The sequence below is a fragment of the Carassius auratus genome, chromosome 49, assembly GCF_003368295.1.
Source record: "Carassius auratus strain Wakin chromosome 49, ASM336829v1, whole genome shotgun sequence".
Lineage (NCBI taxonomy): Eukaryota > Metazoa > Chordata > Actinopteri > Cypriniformes > Cyprinidae > Carassius > Carassius auratus.
This window is the reverse complement of record NC_039291.1, coordinates 10,447,047-10,464,126: the sequence shown is the minus strand read 5'-3', so window position 1 is coordinate 10,464,126 and position 17,080 is coordinate 10,447,047. Positions and strand designations below refer to the sequence as shown.

The window sequence follows — 17,080 nt, the reverse complement described above, 5'->3', positions numbered from 1 at the left end:
ATATCAATGTCAATAAAAATGCATAATATACCTGACATGAAAGTGCAGTGTGAAGGATATGAATAACAAATGTAGCCTGTCATTTGTTTACATTGCAAAGGTGTTTTTGTTGTTTAGTAGCAGAAATATGCAGTTATTAGCCATGTCCACTGTATTTTTTGTTGGTTTTCATGAGACCCCCCTTGAAAAGACCAGGACCCCCCCATTGCCCCCCCAATCAAAAATGTCTGGAGCCGCCACTGCTCAGATGTATAGAGTTCAGAGGTGACTGTTTACAGAGGCTTTCATTAAGATTATTAGCGGTATGGAAGATGAACGTACAGAACAGGTTACTTGATCAAACGTTATGTTCACTGGCATAAAATGAAATTTCCTTAATTTTCATTATTTCATCCCCATTTGTGATTAAGGGGATTGAGGGGTCATTGGGCTATAATGTTTATCCAGTAGTGTACTCTGTTTGAGCTAACATCTTTGCCGAAATGTCTTCAGTGAGAGAGAGTTGGACTTTGACAGGCTATAGGAGCTTTTCCTCAAACTTCAGCCAGACAACTTTCTACCTCCAACGATATTCATTCAAAGTTATGCATTTAAACCATTTATTTTGAAGCACGAGACGTCATGAAAACCCATTTTCAACTGTAACTGTATATTTTTCCCTCCTGAACGAAGCTGTCATAATAGTAATAAACCCCTCACAATATTATTCCCCTATTACCTCTATAATCCAATTCCAGAGGTATCCTATTAGAGCTGCAAACAAGCAGCCACGAAATGACTCCAACTGTGCATATTGCAAAGCTCTGCAGTGGTAAGATAAGCCTATTTGGTTTGCCTTCTACCATTCAAGTTGTTCACAGGGCTTTTTCTTCGAATACCTTTTGAACCATTGGGCTGAAACCCAGATTCCTCATTTGTGTCCATGGTAACCGATGCATACTTGTTTTCATTTTGACACTGATTAATGTGCATGTGCCCTGAATGATCTCATTGATGACTTTCCCTGCACATGCTTGCTACTTGTGCTTGCAGAAGCTGACTGGTTCAATAATGAATCTCCTTTAGGTCTCTGAACTTACTTCTTGTAAAGAAAAATAGGTTAATTACTTGGCATGTTACTTAACTTACATTTAATGCTCTAGAACATTAGAGTTTCCCTCTCTTTGTTTCACAAAATTAAACTTCTGTAGCATAAATGTTTCCTCTAACACTATTGCTTAGTTTATAGTCATTAAGGTTTAAAGGTTGTTGTATTTAAAACTGGAAAAGAGGGCAAATCAGCATATTTTGTATTTGGTTGCATTAATAAATTATGCAAATATATGCTTTTTTCATTCTTTTGTACAACATGGTCAACATGATAATGTATTGACTACAAAAAAAAAGGTTAAATCAAAGGACCTCCCTCTGTAAGAAAATGTTTTATGCAGAGTATTTGTAACTGAGCAAAAATATGCAGTTTGTTGCATTTTCTGATTTTATATGACCAAATAGTACTTTTAACTGACTTTTTGGCCATGTAATGCAATACAATGTTGAATAGGGAATGTACAAATAAATGGTCTCCAAATGTATCATATGTGATACTCACATTTTTAGATAGATAGATTTACTTACTGAAAAAAGTATGAACTATCATTGAAATGACAGAAGACATCTGGTAGTTTGTGTACAAGTTTCTCAGCAAAGTTTTGATTATGTTCATAATGTAGAAGCCTTTAATGGGTTAATAGTTCCCCTGCATATGTATGACTCTAAATTAATAGTCTTTTTTTGCTCTCACAACACCTAATGTGTTCATTGTGCTCACACATGATATCCGCTTAAACAAACACAATAGTAGATCGATGGTGCTGATTCAAAGGTGAAATAGGAGGACGATAATTCATAGTCATGACATTTCAGCAAAACATCGTTTAACCAAAATATGTTGGCATTTTATTATCAGTACAAGTAATACAATTATTCCAGTGAAGTGTCAGGTACAGCACAGGGAGCTGTGCGAGATGAACACTGACCTTTTACAGCAGAGGATAGAGAACTCCCTTCATATCTAATGGTTTCATGTTTTAATGAAGCGTCTAATTAACTCTGAGAGTCCTTATTAAGACCTGGAGAAATGTTGCAGTAATAGGTATGTAACAACAGTATGCATTATTATGATGAAATTGTCATGTCCAGTAAGCTCTATTGTGCTAACCTTATCAAAACATGAGGTAGCATTATGATTATAAACCAGCCTGCCTTGACTGTGGTTCAAACAGCAGAATTACATTCAAAATGGATGTGTCAATGAACAGAAATAGTGAAGAAAAATGCCATTTAGCATTTATTTGAAATATTTTGTAATATTATATTTATATATTATATATTTATATTATATATGTAAATCATCTTTTGTGAATTAAAATTATTATTTTTACCCATTTTATCTTATTCATCTCTGCCTTTATGTGTCTGGAGCCCTTTGAGCTCTTGATACAACATTATTTGAGCCACAAGGTGGCGCCCCATGATTACATTTAAGTTCCTCCTGCTCTTATGCTAGCAGCTCTATTTTGCTAAATTGTATGACTAGAGCGCTGATTAAATGGGTCTTTCTAGGTAACTAGGCAGTAATTTAGTCCTTTACCTTCCGTAAATAAGCAGATATCTATAACAATGTTCAGAAAGCTTCTAGAGTTATGAGATAATAACATAGCTATTCACACAAAGTGCGCATTAAACTGACTAGCACGCAGCAGCAGCAATGAATCATCAACAATAAATAAAAACTCTCATAATTTCTTATCTCAGTCTGATAGTGGGACACACAAAAGACTGTAATGACACACTGTTTATGACCAGGTAGGACAAAGCATGATTGTTTACTCATAAAAATCTTTTTCTAATAGCTTTTTCGTTTTTACACAACAGATTGATCACATGGCTGTTACAGTGAAGACTGCACAGATAGATGTGCTTTATGTAGTAATGGCAGCCAGGACGGCAGGGAACCTTGTACCGGCTGGATGAGGGGTATTCCTGGGACCCCAGGTTTTGATGGCATCCCCGGGCAGGATGGATGTGATGGGTGTGAGGGAGAAAAGGGAGATATTGGAGATTCAGGTGATTTATTTACAGACTTTTTAATTGAGTATTGAGTGCCCAATGAAGGCATTTGGACATTTAAACCACACTTTAATATCTAATAATAATATCTAAATGAACCCTAATTGGATTCAGTACAGCTGATCAAAATTCACACTATGATAAACAACAAAAAATCTGCTTAAAATAACAAAGAGTGGCTGACAAATGTATAAGTGTAAATTCACTCAGAGGATAATTGAAAAATGGACATAAAATGCATCATAAAATGTTTCTATTTGACCTGCAAATATTGCAGTTATGGAAATTGTAAAAATGTTGTCCACTCATGTCAGCAGGCCTGTCCATGACCCGTAATTATCAAGAAAAACATCACCAGTATTCCCAACAACTAAAAAACTAAATTAGTCAAACCGACCTGCTGAACCTGAAGAAACATTCTTAAAAAAAATTATAAATAAAACTTAAATTTAGATTTATGGATTCTTCTCAGTCAACAAAATAAATGGTTTGTCTGCAAAAATCTTAATAAATTCAGTTATCCTTGTCAAGACCCCAAAGAACCGGATGGAGAGCCAGGTGAAGCAGGGGACATGGGACCTCTAAGAAAAAGAGGATTTCCTGGAAACCCCGGTCTGAAAGGAGAAAGAGGAGAGGGTTCCTTTTCTTACCGCTCTGCTTTTAGCATGGGGCTCAAAGGTAAAACCAGCCCAGCTAATTGGGCTCCCATCCGCTTCACTAAAACCTTCTACAATGACCAGCACCACTACGAAGACATATCTGGTAAGTTTCGTTGTGCCATCCCTGGGATCTTCTACTTTACATATCATCTTACCATCAATGAGAAGGACACCAAGGTAGCTAGGTATAAAAATGGCCGGACTGTGGCTAGTTCCACAACGGAAATCTGGATCAAGCCTCCGAAGGGGTGATTTTAAATCTGTCTGCTGGAGATGAGGTTTGGCTACAGTTGTATGATGACATATTTGATGCAGGGATTTATGCAGATACCAACAACGACTCCACCTTCACTGGCTTCATACTCGCAGATATTTTAATCAATGTTCAAGGTACAGTATATACCATCATACGTGCTGACCTATTACCTTATAATTATATTTTATTTAGATTAGAGACTTGTGATTTTTCAGCATCTCTTTAATCGCCATTTGTATGGCATAGTTTTTAATGAACCAAAATAGCATGACAGCTGTTGAGTGTTTATATTTATTAATGTGTATTAAAAGTATTCTGAGGCTAATGGAGGTATCTGTGTGCACAACGGGCTGTGTCCTAGATTTTGAAGAAACATCCTTTTCATTGTGGAGAGTTTTAGCATCTCTCTAAACTCCCAAGACAGTTAACTGAAACATTATGCAAATTATGCCACATTAGTGACACAATTTCTTTTTTAAATTATCAAGTTTACCAACTGTGGAAGCAGTAAATGATGGGTGCTTGTCATTAAATATGTATTTTTATGCTGCTTTGGTGCAGATTATTTTATGTGTGTTGAACAGAGAGATAATTAATCAGTTTTAGTATAGCATTGCTCTGTGAATGACAGTAGGGTGAAATAATAATTATTGCATAATAATTAACTTGTCTGTGATAGTCCAATAAAATATGGACAACAACAATTTCTACTACAGTTTTTCAAAATAATGGTACTTTATTGTAATTAGTAGAAAAACTTATTTTTTAAATTAGCTAGTTTGTCAATAGTAATTATGCATTTGCAAATAAAAAGAGCTCAATATCTTTAAAGCTTTTATTTAGAACATTCCCAAAGAAAAACATCTTACAAATATGCAAACAAATCGCAAAGCATCAATTTGGCGATTTAACAAAAGAATACAAATAAGCAAGTGTCCCAGAAGATCATTAAATATCCATTTGAAGGGAAACTTTTTGGTGAATTTACAAAGAAAAAGCCAAATGGGAGAATTTACAGTATATTTAAGTACACTTTTCACCTTTTACATACTTTGTTTTGTGTAATTTTCCCTCTAAAATAATACAAAGAGCTATTTCAAGTGCTCCTCTAGTAGACTATCCCTCCTAGAGATGCTGCAAAACACAATCAGGTCACATTGGTTAAAAGAATCAGAAAGAAATGATAAGAATCAAATATTTTATTCCTATACAAGTGCTGTCAAACTCCAGAGCTAGGACATTTTCAGCAGCTCTCGAAATATATTTTGAGCGAACCAAGTGAAATCCTGTGAAACTGATGTGTGCACCTTTTCTTCAAGTGTGCCTCTAATATTCATCTACAAATAAAACCCTTCAGTCCTGACCTACTATTCTTGGCATACATTGTCACAGGTATTTATTTCTTTCTGTAGTCTCCATTGTAGGCACGGTGGTCATCCTAGCCAGGATACCGACCACCGTATCCTCTTAGGACATCCTGAAAACTAGTCGCTCCTGGTTCCTGGGGGCCAAATCCGGCATATGGATCCTCTTGTCCACTCATGTATTGCTCGTATTGCTGCTGGTTGTAGCCTGGGGCCGCAGGGTAGGAGTCTTCTCTATACTGAGGGTCCTCCTCACGGTGGGATTCCTCCTGGGCTGGCTCCTCTTGAGGTGATGGACTGGCGGTTTCAGCCACTTCAGGTTCGTAGCGGCGCAAACGGCAGTTTCTGTCGTACTCCGGGTCGCAGTCAGGATCAGGTTCAATTACTCCATTTCTGGATCCATCGGCATTCAGGTGGGGCTCGTAGGCTTCGGTTGAGTCGGACGGCTGTCTGTGCACAGCAGGACGGTGCTCGTTTTGGGAACCCAGTGGGAAACACTCTTCATCATACCCGATGAAACAGTCATATCCCTCTTTGGTCTTCCCAGGAGGTCCCAAAGGATGTTGAGGTTCCTCCAGTTGGTGCCTTAGAGGCTGGAATTGTGTAGGCATGTGTCTTCGCAGGTCAGCCCCAGCATATGCATCTCGGTACATGGCATAAGGGTCTTGACGAGGGCTTGGAGGTGCCCTCATGGCACTGGCTACAGAGGTGTGCTTGTCCTTCAGATCTTCAGGAGCCAAGCTGCCGTACCTTGTGGCTGTCAGAGGGTTGCAGTTATCATCGTAGAGAGGGTTGCAGGGTCTCTCCAAGCCAGAAGATGGGGCTTCGAGATTTTGTGAGGATGCCAGAGCAGCAGCATAAGCACAGTATGGGTCAACTCGAGGGTCACAATGGGGATAACGCAGGTACAGACCAGATGGTGCCTTCTGGACCAAATGGGGGACGCAGTGAGGATCGGTCTTAGGGTCACAGCTGAGATGGGCGTAGGATGGGGCCGAGGCAACAGCAGGCTTGTATCCGTAAGCAGCACGGAGGTGGTACTGAAGACACTCGACATCCTCAGCGTCACAGATTCGCAACAGCTCAGCCCTTTGCTCAGCTGACAGGAAGGGTTGCACCAACGGAGAGTAGTAGTAGTAAGCAGAACGTGGATCTTTCGCCACAGGGGTGTGGATGTAGGCTGGGGCTTTAACTGGGGCAGGTGCAGGTGCTTTGACAGAAGCTGGGCCCGGAGCCATGTATGGGTAATATGAGTATCCCTTCGAGTACAAGCAATATGGGTCTCTGTAAGGGTCACAAGCCTTGACTGGGGCAGGCACTGGTGCCTCAGCTTTAGGTTTGGGTCTGTTGGTGTACGAGGCCACACAGTTTGGGTCATCAGACTCGGCACAAGATTTGTAGATGTCGCTTAGGTGCTTCAGGTACAGCTTGTAGGAACGACCTGCCTCAGCACGATTCTTGTTCTGTAAGTATGCAAGATAGACACGATCCAGCTCTGCAACCTGAAAAGTGATGACAAATTATTTCAATTAAGTACTTGGGTTATACAGCCAACACAAAACACATATGTAACCTCAATCAAACTTACTGTCTCCTTGCGGTATCAAGTACAAGGTTTGGGGTTCGATTCCCCGGGAATACATGATAGGTAAAAATTGATAGCCCGAATGCACTGTAAGTCACTTTGGATAAAAGCGTCTGCTAAATGCATAAATTAATCATCCACAAGAGATTTCCTGGTATTAAAGTTACGGGCCAACGTGTTACGGATATATTGTTCATCCTTAAGATTTACCTTTGCTAAAATTAACAATTCTTATAGATTCTTATAGATAATTCTTATAGTGTGCTATGTTGTCCTATTTGGTTCATAATACGCTGTACTCACTCCCTCTTGGTTCCCATTGTCAGTGAAGTATTTGTACCAGCTCCAGAAGTCAGAGTGCTGCTTGTACCAGCTGATGTTTCTCCTGTTGCGGATTAGTTTTGGACCTGCTTCAATGCCTGCCCTTTCATCACTTCCTTCTGGCAGAAACACTATGTGTTACTTCATTGTGCAAATCTAACATTCTGATTATATGGTAGCTATACAACAGATGAATGAATTGGGACTCTATAAAGAAGCTTACAAAACAGGTAAACAAGCCATACTTACTGTCTCCTTTTAAATGCCGGGTTACAGGTCCAGCCAAGAGAAAATCTGTTTGAGGAGAAGAGTAGAGAGAGAGAAAAATAGGGGTTTCAAGTCTCAACCAGATGTTGCATTTTGTCAAAGATAAGAGTAAAAACTGCTTACAGACAGTAAAAGGTCCAATGAGCTGAGAGCAGCAGGATGCAGTTTTACAGGTTTTGGGGGAAAGGGAAGGTGGTAATATAGAGGGTATTGTAGGAAATGAATCTTCAAACTGCACACATCAGCACTTTGATGCCTGGCAGCAGGGGGCCGCAAGAACCGTGCTTGTCTACAAGCAAACACTATAAAATCTACAAAGGAATGGATCCTCTGTAACTACAGGTGAACTTAATTATCCTAGTGTCAGAAAAATATATGACATCCTTTTTCCATTTTATCTCTTTGAAGGAGATGTGGAATGGGAACGAGTGGATCACGGATGGCTTTAGCTGAACGGAAGATCTCAGTGTTTTGTACGAGGGAGGTAAAGAAAATGTTGCTCTTTTAGAGTATCAGCAGGTTTACTTTTTGAACAGCTTGTAAACTGCTGCCACATCTGGAAACCTGGTGCACTCGAGTTCTGCTGACAACTGTTAATAATTTCACCAGTTGCAGAGCAAAAATCAAAGACCTGGCCCTCAGAAACTTGATACCCCCTTGTTTACAGGGCTTTTTGGGAAATTTAGCTCAGAAGATAAGACAAACAATAATCTACAAGTCTCACCTGGTAATAATAATGTTGCTAGCAACACATGGAAGACAGAAGATCCTCTTAAACAAGCCATTCTTAATCTTCCTGATTCCTTTGGATAAACAAAATTATTTACAGAAATTATATATACAGTATATACAATTCTGAGAGGAATTGATCAAATTAGAAAAAAAAGTGCAAATTTTACATGTAGAAAGAATTGACAAGAAACTTTGATTACCTGCAAATTATTGGTTTTTACCTGCTACAAATGCCTGTTTACAAAGAAACATATAATTTTCACATTCAACATGTAATTTTATGCTTTTTACAGGGTCTTGCCATGTTCCTGTCAATGTCAGTATTTTGCTTGTGCAGCTTGCAACTTTTTCAAACACGAAGAGTTTGAAATATTTTCTTAAATGTAGTACAATTTAAAAAATGATTTTATGATCATTTAATTGCTAAAAAAGGTTTTAGAACAGTTAACATAGTAACATTTGGGGCACATCTGCATATTGTTAAAAGTAACTATATGGGTTTTTGAAATATAGAAATGTGCATTTGCTTTATGATCAGACAAAAGAAAGGACATACAAGAGGGTTTTAGCTCTGTCTTACCTGTGTTAGGATGTGATGATGTGAAGTTGAAGTTCAGCTCTACAGCTGACCGACTGGAAGGGAAGGTGAGCCAATCCCCTCGTGTAGGCAAATACAGTCTCAACAAACCCCTGTACACCAACTGGGCCACAGTTGAGAACCTGGCCACAATTTAAACCCAACCGTGATAATTAAAAACAAGAAAGGTGCATCCCATAGGGCTGAATAGATGCTGCTTCCGACTCTATGATTGGGCCTCTCTGGCCCAGCAAGACAGCCTATCAGTTGCAACTATAAACTGTTTACTGTTTAAAAGGTTTCGACATTTTTTTTTTTTTAGAAAATTAAATACAATTTAGATGTTTTCATCAGCTGTTTAGACTCTCATTCTGATGGCACCCATTCACTGCAGAGGATCCACTGGTGAGCAAGTGATGTCATGCTAAATTTTTCCAAATCTGTTCCAAAATTAAGAAACAAAAACTTAGCTACATCTTTGATGCCCTGAGACTTGAGAGTGGGTTTTATGTAATAACTTCAGGGTTGGGAATTTACTATACTTGTCTTTACATTGCTGAGTACATGGCCATTCTGTTATCTTCAGAATAACAGAGATTTAACTAATCTAGTGGGTATTGTGTCTAAATGCACTGAACCGTCAACTGTAGCAAACAGGGCAAAACCGTTATGGAGAAGTATGTCATAAGAACATCTGCAAAGCACCAGCACAATCCATATTCCCACTGCGCAGAATTATATAACAAGTGATCGTTCACGAATAAAACCCTGTTTGAAATAAATTTATGTCTTTTTCTAATTACCTGACTTGAATTATAACAGATTATGATGTCTGTTCAGATATATTTGCGAGAAAAATGTCGGAGCGTAAAACATCTGTGCTTCACGCAAACAGTGGATTGCATGTGTAATTATGCACCCTTACAGGTGTTCAGGAATGTGCAAAAACCTACAATCAGGACTAGAAACAGATTTCAGCCTTGGGAAAAATCGTTTAAAAATCGTTTACAATTATTCCAACTTTTGACATGGAATGTCTGGGGTTTTTTTTTTTACATGTGGAAACATCTGGAAAAAGGAAGACATTGTATTCCACAAAAAAGTTTATTATTGAACCGAGTTAACAATGCAACATCGCTCTTAAAGTGAAAAAAGAAAAAACACTTCAATGTACAACATTTTATACAATGGAGGAATCCATTCTATTTGTGCTCTTCATCACTGAATATCATCGTCATCAAACAGATCTTCAAAATCTGTGGAGGAAAGAGAAGCACAAAACAATTATTTTTAGTGTTTTCTTACTCACAATTAAGCTTAATAAACCAGAATATGTAGAAGAGCTTTTTTAAAATAATAAATAGCACAAAAACCTCATCTATGACATGCTGTTCTCAGTAAAATGAGGGTATGAGCTCTTATCGGGGTCTCTAGGTTATTTTTCAGTAAACTTTTCAAAAGGGCACCCAGATGAAGATGCCCCTGAGTGACACGTGTTCAGCTACTTCAAGCGCTGCAGACAGATACAGAGCCTCTAAAGGGGGAAGACCTGCTGCGCTGGAGCCAATGAAGCCCAATAAAAGAGCTTTAAATGGGCTCAGCTTCATTTTCACCTTTACTCTTTAACTGCCTGTTTTTAGGTCATCCTGTGCTATTGCTCAAACAATCTTTACTATCACTAGAAGGCGGAAAAGGATAAAGAAAATTGTAGAGTAAGCATGTTAAAGAACTTTGCAATATTCTTTTGCCAACAAAACAATGGAAAGAATGTTATTAATAAATAATTAGCACAGAAATATTATATATATATATATATATATATATATATATATATATATATATATATATATATATACACACACTGACAGTCAAAAGTTTGGAATAATAAATATTATTCATGTTTTTCAAAGAAGTCTTATGCTAACCAAGGCTCCGTTTATTTGATCAAAAATACTGTAAAAACAGTAACATTTTGAAATATTTTAACAATGTAAAATTAAAAATGCAATTTACTCTGTGTTGGCAAAGGTACATTTTAGCAGTCATTCAGTGTGGCATGATCCTTCACAAATCATTCTAATATGATGATTTAATGCACAAGAAGCATTTATTGTTATCAAGGTTGAAAACAGTTGTTCTGCTTCATACTTGTGTGGAAACTGTGATACATTTCCATTCAAAAGTTTGGAGCAAGAAAGATTAAAAAAAAAAAAGCAAAAAAAAGTTACAGTAAAGACATTTAAAATATATATACATATATATATATACATAAATATATATATATATATATATATATATATATATATATATATATAAAACAACCTTGTTTAAAACAGGAATAATATTTCACAAAATCACTGGATTTACTGTATTTTTGAATGCAGCTTAATAAACAATATTTCAAAAACATTTAAAACCTTAATTAATCCAAGTATTAATCACTTAACTTAATTCTTCCATAATTTCAACATAGAATCCCTAGGCTTGGAAAAGTAAATAAATCGTAAAAAGGATTGGAATTTGTTTGCTTTGCTGTATTCTAAAGTATGTCATCTGTACATAGCTACAACTTAAAATCTTTCCTAGGAATTTTCATTAAAATTATATTTAATAAAAAAAATGATAGTAATGGCAAACAACTGGAAAGGTCGAGGTCCGTAATTGATCGTACTGTACTTTATTATAATAATAAAGTTTCTGAGTCTCACCATTGAAAAAGTCTGAATGTACTGCCTTCTCATTGGCGGCCAGATCCATTAGCAGCCCACTGCTGCCCCCTGCCTGTCAACACACAGCACTACAGTATTAATACTCATTATTAACATCGACTTTATAAAAACTGCTTATTACTCATTCCTTTATTTCAGCGAACAAAGCAATACTGATTTAGAAAAAAAACAATACTCTAAAGATTTATTTTTACTTTGGTGTTTTTATATATAAATACATTTATTGAAGAAATACAATAATAATATAATATGTTAATAAAAATGCGTTAAGCACTGTACAGAAAATTCCACTGTAGCGATTTTGACACTTGATTATATATATATATATATATATATATATATATATATATATATATATATATATATATATATATATATATATATATATATATATAGTGTCAAATGGCTTAACGTTAAAGCTTTCTTTACAGAAACGTGTTAAACCCTTACCTCATCCAGGTCCACGTACGGACCAGCTCCTTCAGGAAACATTTCATCAACTGCTGGCTTCATAACTTAGGAGTGAGAACTTAAAAAACAGCGATAAACAAACGTTTAAATTGTGTATTTTCAGCTCACTGTCACATTCACCCAAATAAACACTTCAGTGCGTCCCCTCTGTTTCCGGTTACGCGTAGATTCACGAAGTCCGATTCGTGGAAGAACGGTTCTTCTGAGTCGGATCTTTTTAAATGCGCGACTTCCTGTCGAACTGAATACTTGACGCTACGAACCGGTTCTTTACTATGAACTGTTTGAAAGAATCGATTCGCTTAGGCTTCGCATCCACTAGTGGTGTTACGTCAAAATGTAACCGGGAGGGAAACGGGTCCCACTGGCTCGGTTGGAGAACTGGTCCTCACGTTTTTTTTTTTTTCATTGATGCTAATTAAATAATTTATGTGCATCAGTATGACACTTTATTGTTTTATTTCTTACAGTTCATATATTTGCAACTGCAATAGTCGTATAATACATCACAACCATGCACCCTGAAGCTGTTAATCACAATACAATGAAAAATTTACTTATTCCTGTATGCTTTTTATACATTTAAGGATATAACACATCACTCATTATCGCAGGGCTATAAATGGTTTTTAGTTCTATTTAGTAAATTATCGTTAGTTTCTAATGACACAAACTAAACTATGAGTGATGAACTAATAACATCAATTTAGTGTCCATGTTGCTCTGGCACTTCATAACCCAGCGTGTCTCCAAGATGCTGATGGGCAAAGAATGTTCTGGCCATTTCATTGATCTGGTTGTAGGCCCCAATGCTGCGGAAGTATTCCACATAGTTCCAGAAATCGGAGGTGGAATAAGACCAGTAGGGCAGAGCCGGGGGCTGTTCATAGGGCACTACGTGTGAGAGAGAAAAATAGAGCTTGTGTATTCCTGCTGAGTTCTTGCATTCCAGAATTGCTGATGTGTAACTGCATAAGTTAACTAGTTGTCTAAATGTGCCTCTTTGTGTCCTCAGGCAAACATAACAATGTAGTTAACATAGTCAATATAATTTTAAAACCAGCACCAAGGGTTAATTGTGCAGTTAGGATTTTTAAATGTTACTATATATACTAGCAAACAAAATGGTAAATAGTTTGTTTACCCCCTTCAGGAATGAATCTGGCACCTGTGGAAGGAAAGAGTAGAGGAAGAGTAAATGAAATCTGAAATCCTCCCTTACAAAGAGCTGATTCATACATGAGAACTGAGGATATCCCAAGGGATTCAAGAAATGTGTGAGTTTCCTTCACAAATGTTATTCCTAACTATATGCACACTTGTCCTGATGAACACCGCTCAAGGTTTTAATGTTTATAACATTAACATTGGATATACCACTGTTTTTCTTTTAACAAATGTTCCAGTTTATTTATTTGAGAAACATCAGCATCCTTTAATACAGAAAAATTTACCATAAAATACATAAAATATATTCATATTCTGAAAATCTTGATCTATAGATTTTAAAGTGAATATCTAAAGTGCCCAAAGTAATGTAAGTAATGTACACTGCTTACCGCTTAGATTATTTGCAAGAAAGCATAGCAAGAAAACCCCCAAAACAATACTCCCCTTCATCATTTCCTAAAAATAAAAAAATAATAATTACTTTAATTAAAATGTGTGGTCATTATAAACAAGCCTGAAAAAAAGATAACAGTTTGCTATATTATCTTCATGCACATTGCTAATTGCTTTGGATATGAATAACATTACCTTCTTTGCAGCAGTGGTTGTATGAGGTCTGTCCGTTTCTGAGAGCTAAAAAGACTTTGTGTGTCACAGGTTCTGTGCAGACTGAACCCCAAGTTCAGAAAATATTTGTCCCCTCCCAAACTAGATCTACATCATCGAAACCCACCTCAAGACCATATATGAAATGTATTTAAAATTAAGCTGGTTAATGCATCATGCCATTATAAACATAAAATAAAAAATATATAATAAATAAATAATATTATGCATTCCGAAAGCATTCCGTTTTTCAAATTCATTAATATTCCAATAGAAATCTAAACACTTTTAGCAACATGAAGTATCCATAAAGACATAGAATGTAACATTTTGAGGATATTTCAATGCACATCTCAAATTATGCAAAACAGATGGGACTCTATTCACACCTAATTAATAAAACCATTACTCGGGAATGACATGACAGAGAACAGCATAAACAAAAACTTCATAAGCAAACGGTAATGCTTTAATTTATTTATTTGAAGAAGTGCAAATATATGTAGATAGAGCAATATATGTGCCAGCTGGGTTCAGATGGTTTATGTCATATGAATAATAGGCTAATAATGAATATTATCTTATAGCACATTATCAAAGCCAGAGATTGCTTTAGAAAATGAGTTAAGAGTAACAAAGACAAATACCAAACATTTATAACAAAGTACAACATAATATGAGTAGCTTTTGTGATAATTCAAACCGTTTTCAATCTTAATAGTAATATTGAGGCACCAAAAAATATATCTATATTTCAGTTAAAGTTTACTGGTTAAATAGGACCATCGCATCCGTGCTGATCTGTGGGAATCATTTTGCTCACATCGATGTTGTCACGTGAGAAGGTCTCTTTGGCATGATAGATGGCCTCTGGGGGCAGAATGCGTGAGCGGGACAGGATCCAAGCATAGTCCACATGGAAGAGCCGGAGAACATCAGTGCATGAATAAACAAGTGCTATGCTGCTGTAGTCAGTAGACAGGACCCAGTACGGAGTGTAGGGAGTGACTGAATATATATAAAAAACAAGCAGATGGTGAATTAACAAAAGAACTCTTCAAAAAGAGTGGCAGAAAAGATTCTACCGCCTTTGCACACAAACACAGAACATTCATGGACTCACAGTAAGAGAAACTGAGTCCAAGCTTTGCTGGCTCCCTCAGGTCCTGAATGATCGCTGTGCCCTCTGCTTTTCTAATTTTTCCTTTGCTGTTTTATATAAACACACAGTTTAGTTATGATTAAATGATAGTGACAAAACATTAATTCTATTTAACTGAAAGGATTGAATTACTCACTATGTCTGAACATTGACAACTTGGACAGTGTTGTCAGGTCTTAGGATGTAGTTTGCCTCAATGCACTTGCCTTTCGCAAAGGATGCTGGGAGCTTTTCAATTTCATACCACTTTCCAAGGTACTTGGAGTGAAAGGTAAATCTCATGTAAGTGCACTGTACATAATTAAAGGCACACTTCCCCCAAACATTTTAATTCTGTCATTATTTTTTTTCACCCTCACGCCATTCCGAACCAAACAAAATAACAGCATTTGGATTTAGAAAGACAAGAGGTTGAATAAATAATAACAATGTTGAATTGTCTCTTTAAGATTCATTATATTTGCATACCTTGTTTAATTCAAAGTTTGGCTGGACCATTGGTGTTGGGCAGGGGCCCCAACGAAATGTCTGAGCAGAGACCAAGGGAAGCAGAAGAGGTACGAGCAACACAATCACGGCCTTCATCCTGTCGAGAGCTGCTGTCTCAGCTGTGAGAGTCATGAGCTCAAGATGCATTAGTCATTTTAATAAGACAATATGTCACAGAGTCATATGGATATTTGTAAACTGCATTGTCAAATTACAATTAGAGATGGTTTACACAGAATGAATCTGGTGTTTTCCTTTTCACTGTGTGGAAACATTCGACTTTAAAAAAAGGAAATAAAAGTATTATTTTCCATTACACTGTGCTTTAGCTGTTGAAAACATGTTTTTTTCCCCCCGGGGTCTTTTTTTAAAGTTAACAAGTTCCTTTAAAGACTTTTTATAAGCATTTTTTAAATTAGACTGTGCTACATAATATGTCTCTCTCTCTGTGTGTGAATGGATCCTAAATTCACTTAAAGTGAAATATTGTATGTGATGGGTTTTGAGATTAGATGCCTTTTGTTTTAATAGCCATGATTTCTTGCTGATATAAAGCTATCAGATCTGTTGGACCTGTTTGCATATGATTACCTCAAATCACTTTTGTACATCTGCACGTTATTTACAGTAGGCTATGAAACTATGTGGTGTTCTGAAATGTAATGCCGCTTATTAATGAAATGATCTTATTTTGAAAAATGTAATTTTTTTTATTATTAAAAATGATACAATGAACAATAAAATAACATAATTATAGTCTATATGTACTTATTTACTGTAAAATGTGTGTTAAATAATAAATTAGCATATAATAAAAAAATGTAAGTTAGAATTTTTTTTAGACCGGAATGTTACAACTAACACTACAGCTACACAATACAAGTATACCCAAAAAACTATAATAGATGATAGAATTATGATTTAGTATAATGTCACAAAACAGACTAAATAACCATTTAAAGTGAATCAATACCTGTTCCAGATGAATCAGTTGTTAAGCACAGAGCTGAAGATGCTGTGTTTGTGCTGGTCCAGTAACAAGAGAGACAAGAGAGAAGGATACGCTCAGAACAGACTGAGATTGTGTTGTAACAAAAAGCAGCTGATTATGTAAATGGATATCACGAGAGCAGTATTGCAGTGACAGGGTGTGTGCTGTTAAAGAAGATTGTGTCTCTTTATTTTCTCTTCTCTGCTGTCCAAGAAAATATTTCTTGGATACTGAAATATTTTCAATGCACTTTACTGTCCACTAGTGTAAATGATGTTTATATGTTCATAGTTTCTGCCTGTACACTTTTACATAATCCATCTGTATAGTATGTTCATAGTACACCTATCTGTATATCATGCTGATAATATTTAAAATCTGTAAATTATGTTCATAATACTGCCTTATCTGTATAGTTATTTTACATATTGTAGACTTTGTATATTCTGTACTTACTGCTTATTGCATTTCTGGTTAGATGCTAAACTGCATTTCGTTGCCTTGTACCTTACATGTGCAATTACAATAAAGTTGAATCTAATGTAATTTAGTCTAATTTAGTATTAAAACAGTGACAAAATGGTTTGGGT

At 36.4% G+C, this 17,080-nt stretch overlaps 4 protein-coding genes and 1 pseudogene across 5 annotated transcripts; 1 reads left to right on the top strand and 4 right to left on the bottom strand.

Moving 5' to 3' along the window:
- The first annotated feature begins 2,924 nt into the window (after window positions 1-2,924).
- Window positions 2,925-4,586, top strand: LOC113065910 (adiponectin-like; annotated as a pseudogene).
- Window positions 4,587-4,851: 265 nt separating this feature from the next.
- LOC113066171 (uncharacterized) lies at window positions 4,852-9,858 on the bottom strand. The gene is made up of 5 exons (XM_026237895.1): window positions 8,876-9,858; window positions 8,288-8,366; window positions 7,546-7,590; window positions 7,279-7,415; window positions 4,852-6,892 (listed from the first exon to the last, which is right to left on the bottom strand). Exons 2-5 carry the CDS (start codon window positions 8,346-8,348, stop codon window positions 5,465-5,467), a joined length of 1,671 nt encoding a protein of 556 aa, XP_026093680.1. The 5' UTR covers window positions 8,349-8,366; window positions 8,876-9,858; the 3' UTR covers window positions 4,852-5,464.
- Window positions 9,859-9,962: 104 nt separating this feature from the next.
- LOC113066172 (COP9 signalosome complex subunit 9) lies at window positions 9,963-12,255 on the bottom strand. Its single transcript, XM_026237896.1, has 3 exons — window positions 12,052-12,255; window positions 11,581-11,653; window positions 9,963-10,128 (listed from the first exon to the last, which is right to left on the bottom strand). The coding sequence occupies exons 1-3, from the start codon at window positions 12,112-12,114 to the stop codon at window positions 10,091-10,093; spliced, it is 174 nt and encodes a 57-aa protein (XP_026093681.1). The 5' UTR covers window positions 12,115-12,255; the 3' UTR covers window positions 9,963-10,090.
- A 259-nt stretch (window positions 12,256-12,514) lies between these two features.
- On the bottom strand, window positions 12,515-13,939 carry LOC113065951 (otospiralin). Its single transcript, XM_026237484.1, has 4 exons — window positions 13,831-13,939; window positions 13,632-13,698; window positions 13,217-13,240; window positions 12,515-12,966 (listed from the first exon to the last, which is right to left on the bottom strand). Exons 2-4 carry the CDS (start codon window positions 13,693-13,695, stop codon window positions 12,779-12,781), a joined length of 276 nt encoding a protein of 91 aa, XP_026093269.1. The 5' UTR covers window positions 13,696-13,698; window positions 13,831-13,939; the 3' UTR covers window positions 12,515-12,778.
- Window positions 13,940-14,310: 371 nt separating this feature from the next.
- Window positions 14,311-16,569, bottom strand: LOC113065949 (apolipoprotein D-like). 2 transcript variants are annotated; one of them, XM_026237482.1, is made up of 5 exons: window positions 16,473-16,569; window positions 15,479-15,634; window positions 15,147-15,268; window positions 14,972-15,057; window positions 14,311-14,856 (listed from the first exon to the last, which is right to left on the bottom strand). In XM_026237482.1, the coding sequence occupies exons 2-5, from the start codon at window positions 15,629-15,631 to the stop codon at window positions 14,621-14,623; spliced, it is 597 nt and encodes a 198-aa protein (XP_026093267.1). In that variant the 5' UTR covers window positions 15,632-15,634; window positions 16,473-16,569; the 3' UTR covers window positions 14,311-14,620. The 2 variants fall into 2 exon arrangements, with proteins under 2 accessions (XP_026093267.1, XP_026093268.1); XM_026237483.1 differs by having other exon boundaries at window positions 15,479-15,618.
- Between the last annotated feature and the right edge of the window lie 511 nt (window positions 16,570-17,080).

Coding starts and splice junctions, on each gene's coding strand:
- LOC113066171 (XM_026237895.1), bottom strand. CDS start 8,348: ATGGCTTGTTTAAGAGGATCTTCTGTCTTCCATGTGTTGCTAGCAACA. Junction 7,416..7,545: donor CCGGCATTTAAAAGGAGACA/GTAAGTATGGCT, acceptor TGTTTCTGCCAG/AAGGAAGTGATGAAAGGGCA. Junction 6,893..7,278: donor ACAATGGGAACCAAGAGGGA/GTGAGTACAGCG, acceptor ATCACTTTTCAG/GTTGCAGAGCTGGATCGTGT.
- LOC113066172 (XM_026237896.1), bottom strand. CDS start 12,114: ATGAAGCCAGCAGTTGATGAAATGTTTCCTGAAGGAGCTGGTCCGTAC. Junction 11,654..12,051: donor CGTACGTGGACCTGGATGAG/GTAAGGGTTTAA, acceptor GTGTGTTGACAG/GCAGGGGGCAGCAGTGGGCT. Junction 10,129..11,580: donor ACATTCAGACTTTTTCAATG/GTGAGACTCAGA, acceptor TTTCCTCCACAG/ATTTTGAAGATCTGTTTGAT.
- LOC113065951 (XM_026237484.1), bottom strand. CDS start 13,695: ATGATGAAGGGGAGTATTGTTTTGGGGGTTTTCTTGCTATGCTTTCTT. Junction 13,241..13,631: donor TCTTGCAAATAATCTAAGCG/GTAAGCAGTGTA, acceptor TTCCTTCCACAG/GTGCCAGATTCATTCCTGAA. Junction 12,967..13,216: donor CAGATTCATTCCTGAAGGGG/GTAAACAAACTA, acceptor TCTCACACGTAG/TGCCCTATGAACAGCCCCCG.
- LOC113065949 (XM_026237482.1), bottom strand. CDS start 15,631: ATGACTCTCACAGCTGAGACAGCAGCTCTCGACAGGATGAAGGCCGTG. Junction 15,269..15,478: donor CAAACTTTGAATTAAACAAG/GTATGCAAATAT, acceptor TTTCACTCCAAG/TACCTTGGAAAGTGGTATGA. Junction 15,058..15,146: donor GTTGTCAATGTTCAGACATA/GTGAGTAATTCA, acceptor TATATAAAACAG/CAAAGGAAAAATTAGAAAAG.